General features: G+C 37.5%; 1 protein-coding gene across 1 annotated transcript in view; it reads right to left on the bottom strand.

The window, feature by feature from the left end:
- The window catches only part of LOC133300144 (pre-mRNA-processing protein 40A-like), a 29,205-nt gene extending 10,572 nt beyond the window's left edge, over positions 1-18,633 (bottom strand). Inside the window, exons 1-26 of the mRNA XM_061499643.1 lie at positions 18,511-18,633; positions 17,997-18,061; positions 17,853-17,921; positions 17,444-17,767; positions 17,192-17,362; positions 17,020-17,096; positions 15,924-15,993; positions 14,624-14,676; positions 14,474-14,531; positions 14,006-14,370; positions 13,844-13,916; positions 13,661-13,756; positions 13,487-13,555; positions 13,292-13,369; positions 11,742-11,828; positions 11,611-11,645; positions 11,375-11,480; positions 10,722-10,802; positions 10,544-10,636; positions 10,395-10,448; positions 10,182-10,298; positions 9,904-10,002; positions 9,330-9,377; positions 9,161-9,253; positions 7,982-8,089; positions 7,818-7,882 (exon numbers count right to left, since the gene is read on the bottom strand). Coding sequence (XP_061355627.1) covers positions 7,818-7,882; positions 7,982-8,089; positions 9,161-9,253; positions 9,330-9,377; positions 9,904-10,002; positions 10,182-10,298; positions 10,395-10,448; positions 10,544-10,636; positions 10,722-10,802; positions 11,375-11,480; positions 11,611-11,645; positions 11,742-11,828; positions 13,292-13,369; positions 13,487-13,555; positions 13,661-13,756; positions 13,844-13,916; positions 14,006-14,370; positions 14,474-14,531; positions 14,624-14,676; positions 15,924-15,993; positions 17,020-17,096; positions 17,192-17,362; positions 17,444-17,767; positions 17,853-17,921; positions 17,997-18,029 — 2,522 coding nt within the window. The 5' untranslated portion in view covers positions 18,030-18,061; positions 18,511-18,633. The remainder of the gene's footprint in view (positions 1-7,817; positions 7,883-7,981; positions 8,090-9,160; positions 9,254-9,329; positions 9,378-9,903; positions 10,003-10,181; positions 10,299-10,394; positions 10,449-10,543; positions 10,637-10,721; positions 10,803-11,374; positions 11,481-11,610; positions 11,646-11,741; positions 11,829-13,291; positions 13,370-13,486; positions 13,556-13,660; positions 13,757-13,843; positions 13,917-14,005; positions 14,371-14,473; positions 14,532-14,623; positions 14,677-15,923; positions 15,994-17,019; positions 17,097-17,191; positions 17,363-17,443; positions 17,768-17,852; positions 17,922-17,996; positions 18,062-18,510) is intronic.
- Between the last annotated feature and the right edge of the window lie 271 nt (positions 18,634-18,904).

The following is an 18,904-nucleotide window of genomic DNA, read 5'->3' as shown; positions in this document are numbered from 1 at the left end:
GAAGTGGATGGAACTGGTTTCAAGTTATGGTACACAGGTATAAACAAGAGTCGAAATGGTGTTGGAATTATGATCGATAAAAGTTTCAGAGATAAAGTTATGGACGTCAAAAGGAAAGGCGAAAGGATTATTCTAGTTAAGCTTGTAGTGGGTGATTTAATCCTGAATATCCTCAGTGTGTATGCACCCGAAGTTGGATTGCAACCAAATGATAAAAGCCAATTTTGGGAAGACTTGGAGGAGGTTTTGAGGGGAATACCACGAGAAGAGAAGATTTTCTTAGGAAGAGATCTAAATGGTCATGTTGGTAAAAACAATGGAGGTTTTAATAGAATTCATGGAGGTTTTGGCTATGGGACGAGAAACGAGACTGGAGAAGATATCTCGAATGTTGCATTAGCCTACGATTTGATGCTAGCGAACACTTTTTTTCGAAAAAGGGTGTCACATCTAATCACATATCATAGTGGCCAAAATCGTAGTCAGATTGATTTTTTCATGGCTAGAAGAGAAGATAGAACTTCTTGTGTCGACTGTAAGGTCTACCCTGGAGAGTGTGTTGCTACGCAACATAAGCTGGTAGTCCTGGAGGTTCAGTTCAACAAAGTACTTACAACGAGGAAGATGGCCCAGAACCCAAGGATAAGATGGTGGAAGCTTAAGGAAGGAAAAAAGAGAGTTCAATGAAAGAATGTTGCACGAAGGACCTTGGGAGTTTGATGGAGGAGCAAATGCACTATGGAATGAGATGGCTATGTGTATTCAGAATATGGGAAGGAGGGTGTTAGGAGAAAGCAAAGGAAATGGATTTCATACAAAGGAAACATGGTGGTGGAATGGAGAGGTGCAAGAGGCAATTAAACATAAGAAGGAATGTTTTAGATCTTTGCATAAAAGTCCCAGTGAAGAGAATTTGCAAAAGTTTAGATTGGCGAGAAAAAATGCAAAAAAAGCAGTGCGAGAAGCTAGAGGCAAGGTTTTCGCAGATTTGTATAAAAATCTTGGGAGCAAGGATGGTGAAAAAGGTATATATAAACTTGCAAAAATAAGGGATAAGAAAAGTAAAGACCTCACCCAGGTTAGATGCATCAAGGATGAAAATCAAAAACTTTTGGTGAGAGATAAAGATGTAAATGAAAGATGGATGAACTACTTCAACAAGTTGTTTAATGGGGATGGCGGTATAAGCGAGGTGGGCTTGGAGGATGCTTATTATGATTTGAATAGAAAATTTGTGCGCAGAATTAATACACATGAAGTTAAGGAGGCTTTAAAGAGGATGAAGACTAATAAAACCTTGGGACCTGATGGTCTCCCTATTGAAGTGTGGAGAGGCCTAGGGGATGTGGCAATAAAATGGTTGACCAATCTTTTCAATAAGACTCTTCAGACAAATAAGATGTCTGATACATGGAGGAAAAGTATGATTGTGCCTATTTACAAAAACAAGGGAGATATAAAGAATTGTTCTAACTATAGAGGCATTAAGCTAATGAGTCATACTATGAAGTTGTGGGATAGGGTAATTGAACATCGCTTGAGAAGAGATACCAAGGTTTCTGTAAATCAATTTGGATTTATGCCAGGAAGATGTACCATGGAAGCCATTTTCTTGATGCGACAATTAATGGAAAGATATCGAGAAAAGAAGGACTTACATATGGTGTTCATAGATCTTGATGTTGAGATATATAGTCCCACATTGACTCAGCCAGATGAGCTCACAGGTTGCATTTGCCATTGCCCGATATTCTGCCTCCGCACTGGATCTGGCGACCACAGTTTGCTTCTTACTCTTCCAAGAGATCAAATTTCCTCCGAAGAGAACACAATACCCTGAGGTGGATCGTCTATCTGAAGGAGAACCTGCCCAGTCAGCATCTGAATAACTAGAGATCTCCGAACTCCCTTTATTTGTATATAATAAACCTCTTCCTGGCGCCTTTTTAATATATCGGAGAATTCTAATAACTGCATCCCAATGGGAGTCACAGGGAGAATCAAGAAATTGACTTGCAACACTCACTGCGAAGGAGATATCTGGCCTTGTCACAGTAAGATAATTCAATTTTCCAACTAGTCGGCAGTAGCGACTAGGATTTGGCAGTGGCTCCCCCTGTCCTGGTAATAACTTAACATTGGGGTCCATAGGTGTATCAATGGGTTTACAGCCTAACATGTCAGTCTCATCTAGGATATCCAGTGCATACTTCCTCTGACAGATGGAAATGCCCCGCCTAGACTGTGCAACTTCGATCCCCAAGAAATATCGAAGTCTGCCAAGATCTTTGGTCTGAAATTGATTGAATAAATGCTCTTTCAACTGATCAATTCCGGTCTGATCACTGCCTGTAATGATAATGTCATCAACATAGACCAGGAGATAAACGCACTGGCCAGAAGAGCTATGCCAGTAAAAGACAGAATGATCGGCTTTGCTTCTGATTAAGCCAAAGGATTCAACAACTAAACTAAAGTGGCTAAACCAGGCCCGAGGATATTGCTTCAGGCCATATAAAGATTTCCGAAGTTTACATAACATTCCAGAACTCTCCCCCTGAGCAACAAAACCTGGTGGTTGCTCCGTATAAACTTCCTCCTGCAAGTCACCATGTAGAAAAGCATTCTTAATATCAAGTTGGAGAAGGGGCCAGTGATGAATGGCGGCAAGGGCAAGAAACAGGCGAACAGAAGCCATCTTAGCAACAGGAGAAAAGGTATCCCCATAATCAAGACCAAAGATCTGTGTGTATCCCTTGGCCACTAAGCGAGCTTTAAGGCGATCAACAGTGCCATCAGGACCAACTTTAACTGTGAACACCCATCGACAACCAACAACAGACTTCCCGGGAGGAGCACGAACAAGATCCCAAGTGCCATTGGAGTGAAGTGCCTGCAATTCATCAAGCATCGCTTGGCGCCACCCTGGATGAGATAGTGCTTCACCTGTGGTTTTAGGGATGGAAACAGAAGAGAGACTAGAAACAAAAGTAAAATGTTGTGAAGAAAGTCTGTCATAACTCAATAAAGAATAAAGGGGATGAGGATTTCGAGTGGATCGAATACCTTTCCGAAGGGCAATGGGAGGAGTCTCTGATGGAGGATCCGGAGGAGAAGAGCAGACGGGAAAGGGCAATGAGTCATCAAGAGGCAAAGTCGGAGGAGGTGCAGGCTGACGACGCTGGTATGTGAGGAGAGGACGATCTGCAGGTATGGAGGTAATTGGTTGCTCCTCTGGAATAGGGTCACCTGCAGCTGGTAAAGACAAGTCAAGAAAAGGAACAGGAAGGACCTGGTCAACTTGGGACACTGGAGACGGAGTAGAGTGAAAAGGCTGCTGATCAAGGAAAGTGACATCAGCAGAAACGATATAACGCTTGAGATCAGGAGAATAGCAACGATACCCTTTTTGAAAAGGTGTATACCCAAGGAAAATACATTTGAAGGCCTTGGATGTCAACTTGTCTTTACCTGGAGTAAAATCATGAACAAAACAAGTACAGCCAAAAATATGTAAAGGCAGAGGATAAGAAGGTGCTCCGGAAAACAAAATACTGTGGGGAACGTCATTATTTAGCACAGAAGAGGGCATGCGGTTGATAAGGAAACATGAGGTGATAATAGCATCTGCCCAAAAACGAAGTGGGACGTTCATATGAATGAGAAGGGTACGTGCAGTTTCAACTAGATGTCTATTTTTACATTCAGCGACTCCATTTTGTTGTAGAGTGTGGGGACAGGTAGTCTGGTGTATCGTCCCTTGTGTATCCAGAAATTTAGAAAATTCAAGAAACACATACTCTTTTGCATTATCACTGCGCAAGATTTGAATCGAAGCACCAAATTGAATTTTTATTTCTGCACAAAACTTTTGATAAATTGAAAATAACTCAGAACGATTTTTCATTAAATAAACCCAAGTGCAACGGGAGAAATCATCAATAAAGGTGACAAAATACTGAAAACCCAAAACAGACATTGTTCGACTCGGACCCCAAATATCAGAATGAACAATAGAAAAAGGAGCATCAGTTCTTTTATTGACTCTATTAGCAAAGGAGGAGCGAGTGTGTTTTCCTTGCTGACAAGAATGACAGTTTAAAGACTTAAGATTGGATAAAAAGGGAACCATATGCTGAAGCTTGGAGAGGTTTGGATTACCCAGACGGCTGTGAATTAGCTCAGGAGACTCTGTGAGAGAACAGGCTACTGGAGAAGGTGGTGCAATCAGATAGTAGAGACCTCGTGACTCAACGCCTGCTACAATCGTCTTCCCCGTACCCGAATCCTGCATAGAAAAGGATTGTTTAGAGAAGGTAATAGTACATGAAAGAGAATGAATCAACTGGCTAACAGAGATTAAATTAAAAGGAATGCCAGGTATATAATAAACAGAACTCAAAGTTAAAAGGGGAGTTGGGTTGGCTTCCCCAATTCCACGAGCAGGAGCCTTAGTGCCATCAGCAAGAGTGACAGGGGGTAGGTTATTAGAATAAGAAAGTGAAGTGAAGAGATCTTTATTACCACAAAGATGATGAGTAGCACCTGAGTCTATTATCCAGGGTCCAAGAGATGATTGATAAAAACAAGCAACATGATTACCAGTGTCTTGAGTAGGATGCTGAGAAGAAACCTTCTTGAGAAGTGCCTTATAGTCGGCACTTGAAAGAGTTACTAATCCAGTTGAAGGTAGCGTAACATCAGTTTGAGCAAAGTTGGCAGTCGGTGGCTTCAAATCAGGGTACTTCCTATAGCAGCGTTCTTCAAAATGCCCAAGATTCTGGCAATAATTGCAACGAGGCCTCTGTCTGCGGCCACGTCTGCGACCGCGTCCACTGTTCCAATTGGAATCACTGGCCTGAGAAAAGAATGGAGATGGGGTAGTACCGGAGATGATGCCAGTCGTGTTTTTGGACGCATTATTTGAGCCCTCCATCACAAAATAAAAGGAGATGACCAGAAAATAGCAAAGAACTACAAGAAAGCAAAAAATCGCGCAAAAAAGTTGCACAAAAGTGTCCAAACAACAGGTTTTTCACTGATATCTTTCAAACGGATGGGACCCACAACGAACGGAGACCAGATCTGGAAAGAGGGTGAGGAGGCGAGCAAGATGGTGGTGGTCCGGCCTGGAACGGTGGCCGGACGGTGCCTCACGCGCCGGAACAGTGGTTCGGCCGCCGGAGACTTCCACCGGCGCGTGGCGGCGCGTGGATGCTCCGATCAACACGCGGCATGGACAGACAGGGTCGCCTCCCTGAGCCGCTCCTAATCGCGTGGTGGTTGGTCGGAAAAGCAGTCTGACGGCGGTGAACAGTGGCGGACGGTGGTTTTGTGGCGGTTTCCGGCGATGAACGGAGGCTGGCGATCTTTTTCCTGATGATACGAGGTTGAGGACAAAAAATTTGTGACTAAATAAGGGTTAGGTGTGAAAGGATGGTTGCCGGTATGATGCACGGCAGTAAAAAGAAAGGAAAAGATATATATGCGGAAGCGAGAGCTCTGATACCAAATAAACTCCACATTAGTTGCACATACAACCAATGTGGGACTATATATCTCAACACGCCCCCTCACACAAGAGCCCATTGGGCTTGAAGAGTGGATAATGCAACAGGCCCAACCTACCTGTGCTAAGAAACGCCACATAAGAAAGTGGGGGGCGGCGAGGCTCTGATACCATGTTAAGAACCTTGGGATACACCACCCCAAAAGCTAGCTCAAAGGGTGAGAGTGCCCAAGACCTTATAAACTCCACATTAGTTGCACATACAACCAATGTGGGACTATATATCTCAACACTTGAGAAAGCATACGATAGGGTTCCACGGAAAGTGTTATGGTCGGTTCTTGAGAAGAAAAAAGTACCATCAAAGTATGTAAAGGCAATCAAGGATATGTATGATGGGGTACTACATGTGTGAAAGCTTGTAACGGAACATCAAGTTATTTTCCTATCATGATAGGTGTACACCAAGGTTCGGCTCTAAGTCCTTATCTCTTTGCCTTAGTTATGGATGAACTAACAAAAGATATTCAAGAGGAAGTGCCATGGTGTATGCTTTTTGCAGATGATATTGTGCTTATTGATGAGAACAAAGACGGTGTTAATAGAAAACTTGAATTGTGGAGAAGCACGTTGGAATCTAAAGGATTCACATTAAGTCGGAGCAAGACTGAGTATTTGAAGTGTGAGTTCTCTCTGGTAAGAGATGTAGTCCAATATCCCGTGCATAGTGGTCAAGAGGTACCCAAGAAAGATGTTTTTAGATACCTGGGATCCATTTTGCAAAAAGGTGGAGAGATTGATAAGGATGTAAATCATAGAATCAGAGCAGGGTGGATGCAATGGCGTAGTGCATCTGGGTTTTTGTGTGATCGCAAAATCCCCTTTAAGTTAAAAGGAAAATTCTATAGAACAGCAGTAAGATCTGCAATACTATATGGAGCTGAATGTTGACCAGCACATAGGCAACATGAGCATAAAATGAGAGTAGCAGAGATGATAATGTTAAGGTGGATGTGTGGTTATACGAGGATGGATAAGATAAGAAATGAAGATATTCGACGAAAAGTAGGAGTACTACTGGTGGCTGAAAAGATGAGAGAACATAGATTGAGGTGGTTTAGGCACGTAATGAGAAGGCCCCTGGATGCTCCCGTAAGAACAAAAGTTTGTTACCAAGAGCTCAACACAAAAAAAGGTAGAGGTAGACCGAAACTTACTTAGGGGAAGGTAGTAAAACAAAATTTAATGGAGTGGGATATAGATTGGCGGACGGTATGCCTTAGAACGGAATGGAGAAAAGCTATAAGCATGGTGGAGGGTTAGACCCGCTGTTATTCCTATGTTCCAAATGGTCCCTTTTTAGTCCTTTTCCTCTTTATTTTCCCCTCTTCTTCTTTTCCCCTTCTTTTTTACTTTTATATATATATATATATATATATTACTATTTTATTTATTTATTTATTTCTATTTTTCTTTTTCTTTTTCTTTTTCTTTTTTCAACCTTTTCGTATCTTTTATTTGGGTTCATCTACCATCGACCACAATTAATTTGGGATAAAGGTGTTGTTGATGTTGATATTGATTTAATCTATAACATATAGGTACAGATATTTGGGTTTTATTTTTCTCATGTTGTAGGAGATAAGTATCTCCTACAATAGATACATAATATGGTGGAGCCCACCATCCATTAAAAAAAGAAAAAAGAAAAAAGAAAAAAATGATGTCATAACTTTTTATGTGAGAGAAACATGAGATAGTTATCTCATGTAAAATGAGACAATGATTTCCCTAGATATTTATATAGTGTAAGATATATTTATTACTTCTGCAATGTGTCATGAAGACAAGAAGGGGAACTTGGCATAACGACTGGTATTATTGTCATGTGATCCAAAGATCACATGTAAATCAACCTCTTACACTTGCAAGGCAAGGCTGGCTACTATATATCCTTCCGTACTATAGACCCTTCCCTAGACCCTGCGCATAGCAAGAGCTTTATGGCACCAAGCTGCCCTTTAATATGTCATGAAGCAATTTGATGATCATAAGATATTATAGTCTTTTTTATTATTATTTTACCTATCCACTTAAGATATATATGCTAGTTTTTATATATATACATGGTTATTGTTACAAATTAATAAATATGCATGGAAATATAAAACCCCGGTTCAATCCCATTTGGACCTCAAAACATTGAACTTCTTCCTTCAGCAGTTCAATGACAGGACCAGTTTTGGAAATATTAGAAAAGAGGAAAAGATAATTTAAGTTTCAAGGTTAAAATTATCATAATCCAGACCTGAACTCTTGGCTATCTTCAACAAGTTGTCTACAGTCCTCCCACTTTGAAGACAAGGTAATGTCCTGCAACGAAGTAGCAAAACAAAAGCAAAAACAATATTCCTTATTGCCCATCCATTATAATATGACAGCACCTATAAGTTGATGTCCACAATACTGCACCTTAGTAGAATATAGTAGATGAAAGAAATCATCTGCAAGACGTTTAAGCTTCTTAGCTTCCTTCTCCTCCTTCTCCTTAGCCCGTTCTAGTAGCTCATCAAACACTAGCTGTAGGATAGCAGAGCATCAGACCAGATATGGTTCGGAATCAAGAATTATTAGAATTAAACTCTAAAAAATTCAAGATTTATAGTATACATTTATAGCATTCAAGTCCCTCACCACAATGAATCAAGAGAAAATTGAGGACAGTCTCACTCACCATGGTAAACAAATTATATTTATAAAAGACAAACATAGATATGAAGAGACAAAAGAGAACAATTTTGGACCATCCCCAATTATCATAAAAATAAGATTTCCAACTTTTTCTTCAATTAATTGTCATGTTGAGTAAGAACACTCATTTGAACTAATCTAGACCAAGAGAAAGCAGTTCGAAACCAATTGAATGGTTTAATCATTTAATAGGGGTATACCAGCATTTCAGGTGTTCATTTTTTAGAGTCTACTAACATTTCATATGAGTGGCAAAGGATGCCTAGAAGTTATGACCTAGATATTTGCACTGGATAGAAGCCTCAAACATAAATCAAATCAAGCTACCATATTTTATGGGGTGGTAACCACAGATGAGGGTGATGACTTAGCCGGCACTCCGCCATGGACCCTAGGGAGGTCTCAATTGCCTCATATGAAGGTCCAAACAAAATGTCAATCAGATTGCAGCAAGGAAGTCAATCATGGAGTATTGCAAGCAATTCAGACTCCTTTGAGCTCCATTCCATTATGCCAATTAGGATTTCACACACAGAGGGTATTCATGAGTGGATTGAAGTATAAGGTGAAGGCTGAGTAGGGGGTTGATAAGTACAAGGGACCTTTATTCATTAATAGCAATGGCTCAAAAGGAGGATGATCGAAATTGGATGCTGGGTCGATCTTACTGGTATTCTCAACCAAAGGATGCCCACAATAAGCATGAGAAGAAAAAACCACAAGTTCAAGCATAACTGTGGGCAAATTAGTTACATAAGAAAAGATCGAGGCACCATTCATTATGATAAACAAACTTGCAATTAGTACCGAGACATGTAGAGAAATTCAGAACTGGAATGCATAAAAAAAGAGGGTAAATATATATGTGTGTCTGTGCGTGTGTCGCACTGATGTACCTACCTTTAAGTTGAATTCAGATATAGATGGAGAGCTAATGTCTTTTGATAAAGCTGATTTGAAGTCTTCAAAAGTCCAGGTTGACAACAATGTGATCTGAGAATTGTGATAACATCGTACACATCAGAAAACACTTGTTATACAGAAACCACAAAAGATTGATACATCATACCTTTGACAACTTCACCGCATCTTTTATTTGACTCTTTTCTTCACTATACTGCACGACATAAATAAGGAAAATTGGCAATTTGTGAGAACCACTTTTTTCAATGGTAAAATTTTTTAGGGTGCATAAAGGTATAAATCATCCAGCTCATTTGAGTCAAGCAACAACCCATCTCAATATAGTAAGACGATTTGTGATCAAGTTTCTCATTTAACCCAAATTGGTTTTTTATTGCTCTGGGACATCTTTAATCCATCTAGGTTGATATAAATCCTTTTGGGGTGTACACATGCTTCAAGCTAAAGTTGTTCAAAGCCTCGTGATTTAATGGAAGAGAAATTAAAACTTAAAAAGTATCAACAGATAACAATTCTTTTTCTTGCCTTAACAATAAATTGAAATTTAGAACTTGAGCTACTAAAAGGACAAAAAATATGTAACTTACAAATTTTGAAAAACAATCATGAGGGAAAAAGAATAAAAGGATACTTGAAGGTCTGGCATTTGCAAAGAAACCTTGCTCATGAAATTAGTAGACAGCTTAAACCCAACCATAAAGACAATTTAGCATACTTACTTGCTTCTCTAGCTCTTCAGCAACATCTTCAAATAAGTCTTTTGGAGTTGAACCTGAGGTGTTTGATGACACTGCTAGATAAGCAGGTAAATCTTTCACCTACAAGACCGCCCAAAACAATATCATCGGCATCATCATAATCAAATAGTTATCCAAGACAAATCAGAAAATAGAAACAAGGTAACAACATTATGTAACTAAGCGGAAAGTTTAAATTTTGCATTTTAGAACTGAAAACAAAAAATAAATATAAATAGCCATAAAGATGGACAGTTAACCTTCAAATAATAATCACGCCAGTGAGTTTTTGCTGTAAGAATGCCTGAAGCGATATGTTCATCCATCAATTTGCGGAATTCATCACGGTTTTTACGTTCTGTCTTTCTCAATTCTTCCTATTTTGATTGAGAACAGACATGAGATTATTCAATAAAAGAGAGGAAGGGAGTAGAGTCCAAAAGATAACATATAGAGGATCCACATAACAGCACCTTCTGTATCTTCTTCTGCTCTTCCTCTTCCTTCTCTAAATCACGTAAATAATCCTGAAAGGCAAAATATAAATTAGATTGACAGAAAAATTTAATTTTACAGAAGTTGAGTTAGGCTAATTTTACAGAAGTTGAATAAAGGAAGTTACTTGAAATATTTCCAAGCGGTCAATTTTCTCAAGACGAGAGCATCTTTCATCAGCCTCTAAGCGGTCTTGAACTTTTCGCCATTGTGTGCTAGCCTATGGAGAACGTGATGGATGCATCAATGGAATTTAATATCAAAGAAAATCTGTAGAAATATAATGGACCAAAAAAACTATTTACCTTTATAAAGTCACAAGATTCCAAAAACTTCTTGTATTCCATTATATTTCGCTTTCGTTCCTCCTGTATCCTTACCCGTTCCTAATATAAATTCCAGGGCAGATATTTACTAAAAGCATTTCAATTGATTTGCAAGTTTAATGCACTGATCACAGCCAAAAAAAGCTTCACTTGTGGTCTCATATCCATTAAAAAGGAAACTTTGACTTTGTTTCTAAACTCTACATCTCAATTCCCTCATTTTCCTACTCTTAACAGACTTTTACCTGTCATCCATAACATAATTTAGCTACATCTCAGAATTGAGTAATGTCCAATGCAGCAACTTATCTTTAAATAAAATTTAGCAATCACCAAAACCAAATTTTGATGATCCAGAAAACATCTAATATAAATCATAACCCACAAGAGAGTGATGAACATAAAAAAAAAAAAAAAAAAATTAGGCTGTTGTTCATGCTAGAGAGTAATACACATTATATATCATCAATGGAGATAACATGCACATGTAGGCTAAAGTTTCGATCCGGAAGCAAGGCTAACATGCTTGACATTGACAAATATAGGTATATTTATATGATAAGAAACAGTCAAACAACCCAAGATATGCACATATGTTCCATAAATGGATTATATGAGAAAGTAGAATCCACCTTGTTTATAAGTTCCTCCAAGAAGCTATCGAACATATCCCTGCGATCTCTGTCACGCTCAACAGCCTTGAAGCGATCATCATTTTCAAATATAGACACTGCTTTGCTGAGTGATTATCCAAAAAAATCAATAGCAAAGAAAACTTGTGACAAAGTGTATCAACTTAATTTAAGTTGGGCAATGTAAGACAAGAATAAAAATCAAATTCAAATATCATGAAATAAGGAAAAAAAACCTCCATCTAGTGGATGAAGTCAACTCTGTGGACTCCTGGAAAATAATTTTGTATATTAGCAAAAATTGTACAATCAAAGGAAGCAACATATCACATAGTTATAAAGAAAAGTGGAAACAGATAAAACATACTTCTAACATTTTTTTAAAATCCTCCCGTGCTTTTTTTTGTTTCATACGCTTTTCTTCCGCTTCCTGTTTTTTCCTCTGACTTAAGTACTGAAAAAAAAAACAGTGATGTTATCATCTTATAATATGTAAGTTATTGATGCGGTACATTATCAATACAACAGATTAGAGATAGCAATCAGAATGGAATTTCCCCATCCCATGCAGATCACCAATTCACAATCAAATGGACGTAGAGATCAATCCTGTAGGGATGGACAACAAAGTTGACACCTGAAGGAGATTGCCCCCAGCAACCTATCCTCTCCAATACCAATCATGTATTAATAGTTATATATTAATTACTCAAAAATCGTAAGAGATAAACTAAAAACTCACTTAAGTTTTTTAATTACTTAAAACAGTAATTTAATATATTTTTTCCTCTTTAAAAAAATGTCTGGACAAATGAAAAAACGTTAGATTGGTCGGAAAAAAAAGCGAAGAATAGGAAGTTTCTAGATAAGATGAAAATAGTTTCTCCAGTACAGGAAATTTGATCCCCAACTGAACTTATCTGGTCAAATTTCCGGATACTAATAGGAGATTTAAATTTTTTACTTCAAAAAGATCATAACAATTCAAATATTCTGAAAACATATTGAAAAATAATAGTTTCATATTTCAGATAAGTAGTACTATACCATACTAATTTCCCATCAATGGGTTGTATTTCTATAGTATACACCCAAAAAACATAAGTTAGATACCTACAAGACTGCTTGACCGATAATAGATGCTACTAGGATAATTTTTGCTCTTACACATGACTAGGAGCACCCTGTAAATAACCTGTTATTAAACATTATTAATTCAGTAATTATATTACAATTTGATTTCATCCAGCTGTCTTCCCTTAATTTTTTATCACAAATCCACTCCAACAAACTCAATAGAGAACTCACATGATTACTAAAAAGCAATTATCTTCATACAATTTTTCCTTCTCTATTACCCATGCAATTGATAAATAAATATGAAAGCTGATTGGCACTCACTCAAGACACTTTACAAATAGAACAACCAATTGAGAGTTGCACCTTGCAGATGAGACACGTGAGCTAAAGCAATTTGCACATAAGAGGAAAAACAAACAAGCAGTAAACATAAAAGGAGGATAAAGTATTATGATTCACTCCAACGTTACATAAGAATTATGTTAGGCCTCCTATCACTCAGGTATATTCTAGGAGACAGGGCAGGGGATTTAAACCCACACAAGCAACAACCAACGTGGGATGTACTGAGGCGGGAAATGTGGTTAGAAGTTAGAACTGCATTGTCTCCAGAGAGGCAAGAGTAGTAGGGTAAGAAAGTTGTTAAAACAGAGAGTTTTAGAGAGAGGAAATAATCTGTAGTTATTTTCTTGTTATTTTCCACCTATCGTATTCCATTGTAATTCATCTAAAGATTTCCATATTTGAATGAATATACTATATTACAATGAGTTCTTACAATTTGCTCTGTTCTACTGCATTTGTGTGTAATTTCTCTTGCGGGAACTACCAAATTACCTCATTGAAAGCTTGTTTCCTTTCTCCAAGTGTTTTTAAGGCACCGTACCTTTTGTCATTAATTATTAATCGCATAGCCTGAAACACAGAATTGTCAGTGTCAAGCATATCAAATAAACAAGAGAAACATTTAATAAATAAAAAAAAGTCACAATAGGTAAGTGACATTAAAATATATCAATGAAATCACTCTACCCGATCCCAAGTCCAGTCAGATCCAACATTTACAGACTCCAAGAGTGCTTTGAATGCTTCTTTAGCCTCCTAATAAGGAAATGTATCATAACAAATGCTCAATGCCCACGAACATAACATAGATAGATATATAGAGATAAAGAGAGTTAAAATAATGATATTTCATCCTCATACCATCTTATTCGCATAAACTAAGGGTTCTGGCTCAACTGCCTTTGTTTCTGGGGCCACATCATTAGTTTTCTCCCCTATTGAATCATTTTTATCATCCTACAGAATTCAAGACTAATCAGCTTGCAAAACACCAGAAGCAAAACTCATCAGAGACACATTAAGACTACAATTAGAAAAGCATACCTCTTTATCTTCAGCTGGAACTGCATCTGTAAAACCTGGAGTATCTTGAGCTGAAGAGTTGTTGGCATCATTCCTACAATATTTACCACAAACAAAATAAAAATGACTGCCACCAGACAAAAAAAAAATCAAAGACTGAACACAGAAAAGCAGAATAGGTACGTTGGTGTTTTAGCAGTATTAACATCAGTAACAAAAGCTCTATCACTTCCCACACTAGCATCTGATGGTGTGACAGCATTTACAGGTGCCTCAACTTCATCCACTCTTGTTCCATTTATAGGGGTTGCAGAAGGAGAGGCAGATGATCCAGAAGTCATCTCAGATTGTAGATTATTTATAGATGTAGTAACAACAGGAGCAACTGAAACAGGACTTGATGGTTCTCCTTGACCAGTTAAAGATGAATTATCTGCACTAGGTGTTGCTTCAATCACAGGAGTTGCAGAGGGTTGAGTATGAGAATTCGGTAATGCTTCAGGACGTGATCCATTGACAAATGCCTTTTCAACTTGCTCACGGGCCAACTTGAAGTACAAAATTTGCAGAAAAGTGATAAGAGTTTAAGAATTAGAGGCACAAAATAACGAAATGAATAATTAAAACATCATTATTTTCAGTGGTGCAAACCTTCAGTTCCTCAGGAATTAACCATTTTGATTCCTTGGTGATCTTGTTGTAGTAATACCTACAGAATATTCATTTAATAAAAGAAAAAATCAGCAATGAACATTAAAAACAGAAGGAAAAAAAAGAAAAATTAATGTAATGAAGACCCACTTTCTTCCATCGGGACTAGCAAACTCCTTCCAGTTTGTTGATGCATCGACCCTCTAACAAAATGACAAAAATGAAATATGTGGATAATTTTTCATAAAGAGATTTCCTTCCAAAAGAATAATGATCTCTACATCATAACAGAAATTAGAAATTCAAATTACCAAAGTAAGAATGTGAAAGAAAGAACAGCAAATCAAGGAAATAATGGGGTAAGGTAAAGGATCAATTACTAACAAGACAACTTCTATGTTAGTAATTACATTAGAGATATTATTTCCTTGATTGCTTAATACGTGGTACACAACAGCTATATCAGATAATGAGAAAATTCCAGACAAAGGAATTAACAATCAAGACAGTAATACAATGATAGAATTTACTAACATTCAAGCAATATAGTAGGTAGAGCAAGCAGCAAAGACCAACAGCATATCCTACCTCTCAAAAGAGTAGTACAGCATGTACCTGTAAGCATCTTAAAGCTATGGGAGTCACGCATTTAAAGTAAAATCGAAAGATAGAAGTCCTTAAGGCATTAAAAAAGTCACCAACTTCGAAGTGCTAGGAGTGATACTAATAAAAGACAAGAAAACCATCATATGCTAAAAATCTTTACCAAATGGATATACTGGAATGCTTATCTTAGAGTTCATTGAAAGAGAACCTTCTTTTTAGAAGCAAATCTAAACAAAGGGACATAACCTTTCTATGTAACACATATAAGCAACCATAAGAGAGAAGTCAACAAATAATTTCCAAAGCCCCCATCCACAAAGAAAGAAACCCCAAGGAATAAAGAATGTTTTTTATTTTTTATTAAGAAAATAGATACTGAAAATAATCTTAAGACGACATCAACTGTCTTTTGTCATTGTTTCTCATTTATAGGGCAGACCTTTTATTCTAGATTTTAAAAAACAAATGTAAGAGAAAATTCTTCTACAGAATCATCCAAAGAAAACAAACAAAGCTGATATCAGACGGTCCAACCGGCAATTGTCACAACACTGACCTTACAATAAGACGTAAAAGTCAAGATTGATGGTTGCCTGCCTGAGAGAAAACCCGTTCAGTAATGAGTGAGCTAATGGAGCAGATTTTTTCACCAGACTTGGACAAATAGAAAGCATATAACAATTAAACTTGAATATGTTGACCCAGTTAATATTGTACTAGACCAAAAGATCTCGTGGTATGCACATTCCAACTTTCACCAGAAACCATAAAAGAACAAAAGATCTCATGGTATGACTAACAAGTCAAACAATAACATGAAATCAAAATCAATTGTATGACTCACCTCAATTGGTGTCATCAATTCAAAAGGCTTCTCCCAACTAGATAGTTTTGTCTTCCTATTGTAGTAAAATCTGCAAAATAAAGTAAAAGTTTGAACCGTGAGATTTGAAGACAATTATAACTATTGGCGACATCAAGCAAGGGGAACAGTCTATATAATGTATACTAAAGGAAATTGTCATTTTATAGATGGTTCAATAAATTAACATTTTACTTATTAGAACCAAAATTAAGAAGGAGAAAGAAGTAAACATGTAGCAATTAGTAGCTTGAGTAATATCATTATAACAATCTCTTGACTGTAAACAAGTTGGATAGCCAGTTTAAGTAAAATCAATTATACAATCTTTAATTGAAAATAAAGTATTAGCTAAATCTACAAAAGCTAAGATCTTTTTTATTTTTGACAACTATTTAATTAACCATCAGGGGAAAACTATACCCAAAGCATACTAGGAGCCCATGATAGGAGGAAAATGGCACTAGTAAAATACAAAGATTTTACCCAGCAGAATGAAGCCAGGCACAAAATTCTAACAATGCTCATTTTAATCCATCACATACATTGCTTTTTCATTCATTTGCTTTCCTCCCTACTAAACAATTATCCTTTTTAATTGCAGCTAGCATCACTTGGCTAAGAACAAGATATCAACAGCACTGTAACCTAGGATTACAAGCAAACATTTGAATCATTTTGATAGGCCCCTAGTCAAATGAATGTACACAGGGAAGGATGAGCGAGAGTATATGGGATTAACTCCTCAAGAAAGTGGGGGTAAGAACGTGATGAAGAAGGGAGAAACCATTAGAAGAGAGAATAATTAGGCTGGGAGAAAAGGAGGTAGGCACAGAGAAGAATTTTGAGTGATTTTGGGCAGTAAGGTTGCTGTCTTGGAGTGCTGGTGCCTCCATTGGAGGAGTTGATTCCTTCCTTTGTTTTATTTATGCATTTTTAGCTTTCCCTAAACACTTGAATTAAGATTCAGGTTGCATGTAATTTCCTTTGCAATTGTTAATGACAATTTAGAGTTATTTCCTCTCTGATCTCTTGGGAATTTGCCTACTATTGGTATTTGGCTACCCTATCAATTTACCTTCTTCCAGTAGCAGCAGTATGCTCAATCCAATCTGTGGAGCCATCCTTAGCAAGGTGTGACTGGACAATGGTTGCCTGAAAGAAAGAAATTAAGAATGCATAAAAACTCCGCTGATATAAGAGGCAAAACACAGAATCAGCACGAAGTCAAAAATAAGTAAGAGTCATACTGAAGGCGTGACAGTTGAAACTGGAGGTTGTTCACCATTGCTCTGGAGAGTTGTACCAGATGTAATGCTCTGGGACGAAGAACCAGTGAGAGCATGCATTTGAGGAACAGGTTGGTAATGGCTGGTAGAAGTAAAATTATTTTGCACTTGACCATAACAGGATGATGCAAACTGCACAAATGCAATTCTTAAATCAATACATGCATATTGGAGTCTTAATTTGTCCAGTAAAAATACAAGCCAGAACCTTACCGTATATGATGAAGAGAATGGTATTCCTGGCCCACCTGGTGGGTATCCATTTGGAGCTTGAGAATCAGGTAGAGGTATCATAGATTCAGATTGCATGTGCATGTTTGGCCGAGCAACTGGCAATGGAATCGGATGTGATGGGAGTGGTAACTGCTGACTAGGCCTTGGAGGTAACTGTTGAATTGGTTGAGCAAATTGGGGTTGCTGATTTTGAGGAGGCATTCCAACATTAATCATGGGAACACCAGGACCAACCGGTTGGTAATGTTGAGAAGGCATGGAAATGAACTGTTGCGGCTGCTGAGGAGGAACAACAGGTCGGAACTGCACACACAAATAGGTTTATTCACATAGATGATAAGTTGACCTAGAACTTATACAATTACAGCTAGAAAAAAAAATGCATTACTTGAACAGGCATTGGTGGAACAAAATTGCGTTGAGGATCCATTGAACCAGCAATAGGAGGCCGAAGAGGCTTGCAGAACAAAAGAAAAAACATTAAAATAAGAAGGTTTGTATAACCAAAGTTCCATACTTCTAGATATTCTACCTGTAAACCAGGATATTGCGGATTATTGGACATTTCAGCAGAGAAGTAACCTCCACCTCCACAGACTAATGCAATCAACAAGAGGAAAGAGTTATTAGTATCATAGCATCCCCCAATATAACATTATAAAAAAAGAACAATAACCAATTACAACCCACATAACCACGGGTTATGATCATAATTCCCTGGATAAATAGTAAATTTCATTTCAAACCAGGACACTCAAAAACTGAGACGCTAATCACAGGCAGGACTTCACATCAAAATCTAGATATAGGTGCCCCTATGTTAGAATTAAAAAATAAAATGTAGATAAAGACTATAAAACTAGAAAACCAAAACAATGTGCCTCAAAAACGTTCAAATTAACACGAAACAGAAGTCCCATCAACAAGACAGCTCCAAGATTGAATCTTTTTCATCCCCATATAAAGAAAATTAGGTAAAGGTTTCCATCAGGTAAAAGTTTTTAAAGATATGGGTCGAAGAAATTGAGGATTAGACACATGCATACCAGTGGATACGAGGTTAATGGGAAAGGGAACACCAAGTGATGGAGCCTGACCAAAATCCTGCTGTATGTTGATTCAGTGCTGAAACTGAAAGAGGGGATTTCACAGTGGTTGAGACGAGAAGGAGAAAGGAGGACTAGGACAATACCTTGGTAATTGTCCTCTTATACCCAACCTGCCCTTGATTTTGCAAAAATCTTTTTCTGTCTCCTTCTTTTTGTTTCTCTTTTTTTTAACCCTGAAATTAAACTTTTTAAGTTTTAACTAGTTTTAAAATTATTGTAAAAGTAAAGTCCTTTTTCATCCCTAATAAAAAACACGGTGTTCACTTTTGTCCCTTACAAAAAAACAATACTTATATTAGTCCTTTTTTTTGGGATTAAATTGGGTTTTTAT

This window comes from Gastrolobium bilobum, unplaced genomic scaffold (assembly GCF_033153095.1).
Source record: "Gastrolobium bilobum isolate Gb01-03AN ecotype WA unplaced genomic scaffold, APGP_CSIRO_Gbil_v1 utg60503, whole genome shotgun sequence".
NCBI classification, from domain to species: Eukaryota; Viridiplantae; Streptophyta; class Magnoliopsida; order Fabales; family Fabaceae; genus Gastrolobium; species Gastrolobium bilobum.
The sequence above is the reverse complement of the archived record's forward strand: the minus strand, read 5'-3'. Positions and strand labels throughout refer to the sequence as shown.